General features: G+C 39.1%; 1 protein-coding gene across 2 annotated transcripts in view; it reads left to right on the forward strand.

Annotated features, from left to right (window-relative positions):
• Positions 1–9,919, forward strand: part of LOC134060275 (protein enabled homolog) — an 11,334-nt gene extending 1,415 nt beyond the window's left edge. For both annotated transcript variants that reach the window (XM_062516930.1, XM_062516929.1), the window contains exons 3-5: positions 2,210–2,458; positions 7,340–7,591; positions 8,115–9,919. In XM_062516930.1, the coding sequence (XP_062372914.1) occupies positions 2,210–2,458; positions 7,340–7,591; positions 8,115–8,386 (773 nt within the window). In that variant the 3' untranslated portion in view covers positions 8,387–9,919. The remainder of the gene's footprint in view (positions 1–2,209; positions 2,459–7,339; positions 7,592–8,114) is intronic.

Raw genomic sequence — 9,919 nt, forward strand, 5'->3', positions numbered from 1 at the left:
GGTCATGCAAGGACAGAACATAACATGCATACAATGAGTGTTTTACATTGAACCTACAATGCAGGTTTATGCAACATAAAGATCTCACCAGATGTCTAATACAACTTGGATAAAGGTTGCAATTCAGTTTATTGTCTGTAGATTAGTACCTAAACTCGTCCTTAATTTCAGAATAGCCCAGGGCAGAAGGAAAATGGCTTGTGTCTGGAATGTAATGCAACTGTTTAAATGATTACATTGTCTAAATTATGTCTGACTTATTTCATAGTTCTAAATGAATATTGTGAGAAAATATTAAAGCAAGATATTGTGTGTGTATGTATGTATGTCTATGTGTGTGTGTGTGTGTGTGTGTGTGTGTGTGTGTGTGTGTGTGTGTGTGTGTGTACGTACAATCATATGTGTCTAGGAACATATCTGTACTTGTCTGAGTGCATACAGTATGTGTGTCTAATGTATGCATGTGTGTGCGTGCGTATGACAAAACATTAAAGCATAAATCTAAAGTATGTACCAATACACTGTCAGAGCTTAGTAGTGTAGTGTAGTACAGTGTAATTAATGGGATAGTATGATTACACTGTAACTACACATAAAGTAAAATTGTTTGTTTTATAAATCACAGCCTTGCAATGCAAAATATGTTTTCCAATTTCACTTTGCTCTTTGGTCCAAACACTGCACATGATCCATAACCAAATCCTTCCAGTGAGGAGTGGCTGCACAATAAGAGTGCAGTATCAGGAATGCCACTCTTTACCTGGCAACAACATTTAAAGGACAAAGAAGGCATTGTTCTGAGATACAGTTGTACACATTTATTCCACTGCTCGGTTGAGTTCCCCATTGTCCTGCGTTCTATAAGGGTGTGCATTAACTTTAGATATACGCACGGCTATGAAGTAGTTCCAATTTGTTGGCCGTATCACACTTGAATATTAATTCGCCAAACTTTAAATGTTTAAAGTTTAAATGCACTGTCACGTTAAATACAAGCTGTAAAATACAGACGTTCAGATCATAGTAAGATTTAGCATATGACGGAGGTGGCTTTTAGCTAGTTGAGTGGCAGTAGGCTAAGAAAAATAGCAATCTTTTTAAGTTATCGTTCATGAGAATCCTGGGATATGCCAGTTTGACAACGGGAGATTAGAACTAACGACTGGCTTTTGGCCATAGCAACCATCCATTTAGAACTAGTAACGGCAGTTTGAGAAATTGGTTGAAATGTGTCTGGGAAAAGTAGTTCTACAAGAAATACAGTTCTAGCGATTAAAACATTTAAATTAGCACCGGAAACGAACACAACTCAAGTGGCAACAGTGGAATAAGCGGGATAATGGACTTCACGCCGTGCGGTTATTCAAAGTTAATGCACTTTTCTAGACGGAACGTCCCTCCGCTTCGCGTCGGGCCGTATCACCGTCTAGAACGTGCATTAACTTTGAATAACCGCACGGCGTGTCGTCCATTATCCCGTACACATTTATGAGCCCATGCTAAAGTTGACTGACATGAGGAATAAAATATCTTTTGGAAACTGATCTTTGAAAAAACCTTTAAGGACACCATTTTGTGAATGAAAAATGTATAATAAATAAATGTTCTTTAAAACACAAGGGGCTTAAGTGTACACATCCCATATGTTAAAGGCATAGTTCAGTATTTTACACTTTAAGCTCATTTTCTGTATTGCCTAGGATGCAAACGAGTGGTTGACACCAAAATCTCGAAGATTGGTCCTGTTGCTGCAATTTGGCTGCTTTAGAATGTTCTCTATGGCTTCAACATTGTTCGCGATGGGCCAGGACGATTCTGTCCTGCACCCCTAAACGTTCGTTTTAAAAAATGTGCAACTCACCAAGTGGTTACTGGTCTTCAACGATCTTCTGTAGCAAGTTTCTTTAAGTGCTACAACTACAATTACTGAGGCCAAAATTACACTCTTAAAATGAATGTGTTGAAAACAACACATCTCTGTGTCCAGATATAGGGACAACACAGCTTGTGTTATTTCCAACACATTGCTTTAGTTATTTGTTACACAGCTTGTGTGTGTGTTTTTTTTTTTTTTAACACATCTCTGTGTCCAGATAGGGACAACTCAGTTTGTGTTGTTTCCAACACATTCGTTTTAAGAGTGTCCTAGTTATTAATTTTTCCCTCTCCCTATATTTTTTCGGTCGCCCTCTCCTGCCCTGAATCTCAGGTGCTGAGCTAGTGCTGCAGTTTCGGCCAGAGCTGACGAAGCGCGTCAAGGAGACCCGGCGCGTTGCCAAGGCGCTCCTGACGCAGGGGCTGGTGGCAACTGAGGAGTACCAGGCGGTGGTGGGCGGCTCTAGCAGCTGTGAGCGGATGGCGGAGATCTTCAGGGTCTTGGAGGCGGGGGGCACACGGGCCATGGGCGCCCTCTATTGGCTGCTGCTGGAACACGAGTCGGAGCTCATGCTGGAGATGGGTACGTGTTTGCCTATATGGTCTGACACAAAAGCAATACATGTGAAAACACAGACACACACACACACACACACACACACACACACAGACTCAATTTTACACACACACACACACACACACACACACACACACACACACACACACACACACACACACACACACACACACACACACACATACACACACACACACACACAGTCCACAGACAGTTTGACCCTAAGCACTTTTTACAGAAAACATTGATACATGCATACACACACTAACATTGGGTTTTCATATGCTATGGCCATATTGCATAATGCAAATGGTCAGAAAATAGACTATTTTATATTAGATGCATAATGGATAATTAAGAACAATGCAGAGACTTAATTAGAGAATATTAGCTGTTAAATATCTACTTGGGTTGTTGTTGTCCAACTGGCTACACTTTCCAGAAATGTAGATATTACAAGGATGGTCATTACATGGAGTTATTTTGGGTTTCTCTTGTCCATGTCCTCTGAGGTCACCTGCCATAGGGAGTCTGGAGTAGGCTAATAACAGCTGTCTTTACAGTAATAGCCCTTTTTTTAATCACGTCAGCTCGTTCTCTTTCATTCTATGTAATCCATCAGCATTCCCTGTTTGGTCCTATAAAATAACGGTAAGACTTTGTCAGAGACAGACTTCTTGCTCTCATGGTCGCCTAGCATGCTTGTGTGTTTGGAACCTGTCTCCAGTCAGCTTGCCTATGCGTTACCTTTTTGCCTCTTTGTGGATTCATGCTTAGTTTTTAATCACAGACTATTCGTATTTTTCATTTCAATCATGCATTTAAACCCTCTATTGTAGCATACTGTTATTCAAGAATGCACATTTTAGGTCAGCATTTCCTCAGTTGATCTAACTTTACCCACACTATTGGCAGTGTTGGCATGTACTGCATGCATTTTGACCCGAGCACAAGAGAGATAAAGTCTGTTCCATGATGTACAGTAGGGCTTGTGACTTTTGGCATCTGATATCAATATGAGATTTGTTTTGAAAAAAAAAAAAAGACAAGTTTCCAGAGAAGAGGGTTTGAAATCGGACCCTGCTGAAAAAAGATCTATTGCTGATTAGGTTATGTAACCAAGTCACCTGGGTTAAAAGGAAACTTAGGTGAGGTTGAAGGTGAATCACAAACAATGCAGGGACTTGTGGTTAAATTCCCAGTAATTGGACAACACATTGTTTGTTGACTGAGTTATTAACACTCTATGGTATGGTGGTGCCTCCAGGCAACATAGCCTAATTTGGCTTGTTGAAACCAAATGAAACAACCATTTTATTGGATAATTGAAGTAATAATAATAATAATAATAATAATAATAATATAATAAAGAATTTTAAAGAGTAGGCGCGCACATCCAGGTGCTAGCAGGTGCCGGATTCCAAAAGGTTAAAGCAAAAGAACATAGCTGGATCCGCACACTGAGCTCTACGCTTATCAGTTTTTACCGTACAGTACCGCTTCGGGGCGAACGCCCTTCTTCAGACTTGAAACATACACCACATCAGCACATACATATACCCATAGATGTACATATACCCCCTGGAGGATCACCTGACGGTCACATGGGACCGGTGAATAAGTGGGTATGTCACAATACACCGCAAGTGTAAAGGAGCACCAGCATCCAAACATATACCGTACACATCTATACACACATATTCAACGCATTCAAATAGCACCAAAATACTGTAGATAGTGCCATAATTGGGATGTACATAATGATGAAAAACTATCATATCACCACCACAGCATTCATTACAAACATCAACTCATGCAGGACAGCCTGCCATAAGCACTAAACCCCATCACCACTAGTGATGGAGTAAATTCATACACTACTCCAATAGAGACGGTAAAGAAGACTACTGTATATACATGTACACAACAAGCAGCATCGAGACAGACAGTTTTTTACAGTGATATAGTACTACCAAGGACAACCCATGTGGGTACAAGTGCATTAGCAAACCATCAAACATGAGGGAGAATGTACATTTGCAATTGTTTGCAACTTTGGTCTTTTTTAAAATAATAATAATAATAATAATAATAATAATAATAAAGAGCCATGTTTTTGCGTGTTGCGATCAAAATGCAGGTTTTGTACTGGGGCTTGAGGCCAGGTGGGGTGACTGCTGACCCCTACAGTAGGTCAGGTTGACCCCTGTGTGAGGGCCCCCATGGAAAGGCAATGCACTAGTGAGGCACCCTGTGATGTACTGTACTGTACAGTGGACGGATGTACAGTAGGAGGGGCACCTGGGTGTGTGACGTCCATGAGTGTGCTTCATTATGTTTCACGGAATGCAAAAATGTGCTCCATGGCTACGTCTGATCAGACATATTGACAGCCAGTGAGGCCCACATATGCCCAACTGATCCACAGCAATTAGTTGAAAACAGATGCATATTTAAAGGAACACTTCACCGTTGTTTCACATGAAACTATGTTATTCCCTTAACTAAGACGAGTTGATATACATACCTCTCACGTTTCAATGTGTGCAATTATATTACAACATAGTTTAATATGAAATAACATAGTTTAATATGAAAAAACGGTGAAGTGTTCCTTTAAGGGTATTGCAAAGATGTTGTGGTCAATTAAGTGTGCCCGACTGATTTGAGGGCCACTTGGGCCAAATACACACACACACACACACACACACACACACACACACACACACACACACACACACACACACACTACATTACTGTCTCACAGTTTCTATTTCTCAGTCATCTCTCTTTCCCCATTTCCAATAATCTTGGTCGCTTTCGCTTTTCCTTTTGCAGTACTTGGTTATAAATATACAGTATATTTCACACTATAAGTCAAACCTATACTTAAGATGTTATGTGAAATACTATTGACAGGATTTATAGCTGTGGTTGTAAAAGAAGATGTTGTAACGTCTAATATCAGCGGTTCAAATCTCATTTCTGTTATGACGAGTCAAACCTGTTTAGCATTTGGTTCAACTCAACCGAAGACAAAGAGGAGGGTTTGAAATAAGACCCTGGAAAGAAAAGATCTAATGCTGATTAGTTTAGTTTCCCCATCTTGGGTTTCTATTTTTTTCCTCTCCTCTCTTCTCATCATGTAATCTTTAGGTTTTTTTGGTCCAAAACATACTCCTATTAACTTATTTTTATTCTTTTTTTTATTTTTTTTACAAATCATTGATGGAAATTGCAGGAAATACACTGTACAGAATAAAATGTATCTGTATAGAAAAGTAAAAATAATTTCCATATTTTTTCCATTTGTAACATTATTCATCAAAATGCCTTGAACTAGCATTACAACACTAGTAGAGTAGAGAGTAAAGTCAAATTTAAATGAAAACAACTTAACTAAAAAATATAAGAAAAATCTAATAAATAAATGGGGGGGGGGACACATCAAGGTATCATATTGGCATATCAGTATTCATTTGCTTTCATCCATAACATTGTGAACATTAACTTTGCAGACATAATTGTTTATAGGCTATATACTATAACAAGATACATATGACCGACTAAGATAGCTTTTAGACTTCCGCCTCCACAACAAAAACATTTTCATTGTGGGAACAAGTCATGAGAAGTAAGCTACACGGAAGAAGAAAAAAAAAGAATCACTGGATTTGCTTGATTTTATCAACATCTGTTGCACATAAATGAAATATAGGTTTACGAAACTGATTCATGCTGTGATAATCAATATCCTTGAAATTACTTGATCAAATTGGGTTAAGTTAAGCTTATATGGAGGATTTATGTCATTTCAACGTCATTGTGTTATACAGGAGGCACGCAGCATTCAGATGTACTTTTTTAGTATTGCAACATCAATGTTAAAGGACAACTTTGAATATGTTGTGCCACAGTGTTAAGAAACATTCATTGAAGTTGAAAACATTTGCTTCACATTGATCTAACATGATTCTGGATGAATTCATTGCTGCGACTTAATATGTCAGTTTAACGTAATAGCATTGTGTTTGAGGAAAAACATGAGCTTGTTTAATTTGTAAATGTGTTGCAGTTTTCATTGATTGACTCATCTGACCATTTTTAATTGAAATATTCTTAAAATGCATTCATGGCAAAAATGGATGCATGTGATTAATTTAGATTAATTAATAACATTATTTGTTTAAATCACTTGACAGCCCTAATTAGATAATATAACATATTACCCACAATTATTGGCAGCCATAGAAAAAATAAGCATTTTTCCCATCTACTGTATATTTAAATTAATAAAGTCAATTGACACTATTGGCTAACAACAGTGCCTACCAGAAACCTTCAACTGTTAACATGTCCTACACACACTCCATACTACAAGGGTGTGTATTGTTAACTCTTCAGAAAGCTGTCAACTCCAACTCCAACTTCCAACTAAATCTGTTTCCCAACTGGCACCTTGCATCTGACCCCTCACTGAGTCATACACTAACACCTCTGGTCATGACAGCAGTTCTAACGAACTCAGGGGAGTGGAGGTGGAGGACATGTCCATGCCACATTCCTGTCTGTCATTCATGGTGCTTTGGGTAACAGTGACAGTGTTGTGATAAATTCATCAGATAAATTACCACACACACTCCATAGAAGGGTGTGTATTGTTAACACGCCTGCAGGTAGCTGCAGGCTAAACTCCTCCAACTATGTTTTAATGAACTGTCATGTTCATCACATACTATACCTGCCAGCAATGTGCCAGCATGCGACACCCCTTAGCCCTTGCCAAACTGCCTCTATCTCGGAGGATATAGGACTGATCTCAAAGAAAAAATTGCAGGGTGTCTAAACATGTTTATTAATTCCCTGTAAATCTCACCTTTCCCTCAGAGCGCGCTCAGTTTCTCAGTGAGACAAAAGAAGACCTCCTTCAGCGCTTGACACGGCCGGAGGCGGTGGCCAATAGGCTGCTGGGGGAGGGGCTACTGAGTGAAGAGGCATATTTCAGTGTCAGCTCCGCCAAGGATGAAGAGAAGAGGGCCCAGGAGCTATGGGCGGGTCTAGAGATGGGCGGCACCACAGCAAAGGATGGATTCTATAGGGCGCTGCTTCACTGCCAACCCTTGCTGTACAGAGAGCTGGGCAAGTTGCTTTTTGTTGTTGTTGTACTTGTTTATGTTTATGGTCTTTACATTCACACGTTCAATGTGAAACGAGAAGTGGTTGATTTTTGTACACTTTTGTATTTTAGTCACTTTAGTCACACTCAAGTTTCTGTTCAACCTTCTTCACGTTATCTTACTATCACTGACAATAGACATTTATCTTTCATACTCCCTGCTGTATATGGAGAGAGTGCGCTCATTTTTGTAAATTGTGTGCTCTTTTTACTAAATTGTGGTCTCATTGTACTAGTTTGTGTGCACAATTTAGTAAATTGTTATGTTTTAGACTGCACACTCAATTTAGAGAACATTGATGAGATTAAGTAGCGATAAATTACGCCATGTCATCTGAGAGTGTATCAATGTGACAGCACACACAAACACACACACACACACACACACACACACACACACACAGAGGAAGAAAGAGAAAGAGATGTATAGAGACTCATACATGTAAAAATGAGCTAATAGCCCTCTTTTCTCTTTCATCTTCACAGAGAAGGAACGAGTGATGAGAACGTGCAGAATAAACACAGGGAGTGAGGAGAGCGGACTGGAGAGAAGAAGAATGGAGCTACAGAAAGAGGAGAAGAGACTCCAGCTGGAGAGAGAAAAGATCAAGAGAGAGAGGCATGAGATAGAGTGTGCCCGGGCAGAGGCACTGAAAGTGAGGGAGGAGATACAGAAGGAGACTGAACAGCTACAACTACTCAGAGAAAAGCTGAAGGAAAGGACAAAGTTGGAGGATGGAGGACACTTGATAATTTAGAAGTGAAAATGTATTTATTTATTTCGGTTATAGCTTCAGTTGTTGACAGATGAATGCCCCCCGGTGTACATTTTCATTTTGGATCAAAGTTATGCCTATCCGTGCAGTTTTGAATGACACCTGAATATGCATTTACAACTGACTAGCATGTAGCACCGCTTTGAGGACAACTTCACTATTTCAAAACAAACTGAACTTTTATGCCATCAGGCATAAGTTACTATAGAGAGGGGTTTTCTAGACAAACTGATGTATTTTTACCTTTGTTAGTGTTAAGAAAGGTAAGTTTGACTGTTTGTACTGAGTACATACCTTGCTGTTCCTCAGTTTGCCACCATCCTGTGAGGAGAAAGTAAACTCCAAGTTGAGTACCGAACGCTCCTCATTTTGTGTCTGTTGACAGTAGCTTGTTCCGCATTCAGCACTTCACTTGTAGGCTACAGATTTTCTCCAAACAAGATGGTGGCATTTGGATTGGTTATTAATATCCACAAACAGACCCAACCTCAACAGCATATTTAACATCAAAACATCAACTGTTGACATGTCAATAAAGAAACCTGTCAAATTACTAGACACCTTCAAAATATTATTATTTGTTGTATTTACCATAATATGTTGAGGTTAAAGCATAACTCTCACCAAAATGCATGCTAGGGTGTTCTGAAGTAACATATATTTTTTTGAAAGATGAAATGATAGATAAACATATAAACATAGCTACCTCTTTCCATTCAGATCTGAGTCCAAAAATAAGTCACTTGGCGAAATGTTTATAATGTGTTGAAAACAACACAAATTGCATTGTTTTTTTTAACACAACTCTGTGTCCAGACAACACATTAGTTTTAAGAATGAATGGTTGTTTGGATGTTCTTTACATCGCAAGACAACATGATAACACTGTTATTGCAGCATGAAATCCTCAGTAGAACAGCCCTTTTCCCAGCATAACAAAGCTTTTTTGCCAGTACTCAATATCAACTTATTTTGGGGTACCTAACCTGGCGCAGGACGCTTAAAGGACTTACAAATATACACCCTAGAACATTCACCGGCCAGACTCCATAAAGCAACCTCACATCTATACCTTCTGATTTATTGTAGAAGAATTGTCTCAAAAGTGGAAAGTGTCTATTTTTTTTATTTTATTACCTCCGCCAAGGAGGTTACGTTTTCATCAGGGTTTGCTTGTTGGTTTGTTTGTTAGTTAGTTTGTTTGTCTGTCTGTTTGTTCGCAAGATAACTCAAAAAGGAGTTTTTGGGAGTGATCCGTATCACCATCTGGATGCAGGAGGCAGTTATGTGTTCGCTTGGTGGAGGTTGGCGCTCTTCTGAGCGCTTTTCAAGTTTTACCTTATTGTTTTGTTTTGCTAGGACAGGATTTCATGAGTTTACTTTCCTTGTTGTAAATACTTTGTGTCAGTTGTACCTGTAGCCTACTTTTTTTGCTCAATAAAACTATTCATCGCACATACAGTATATACAAAATGTATATGCTACAGGCGATCAAAATAAAGTTACTCAATCCTA

This window comes from Sardina pilchardus, chromosome 16 (genome assembly GCF_963854185.1).
Source record: "Sardina pilchardus chromosome 16, fSarPil1.1, whole genome shotgun sequence".
Taxonomy (NCBI): Eukaryota; Metazoa; Chordata; class Actinopteri; order Clupeiformes; family Clupeidae; genus Sardina; species Sardina pilchardus.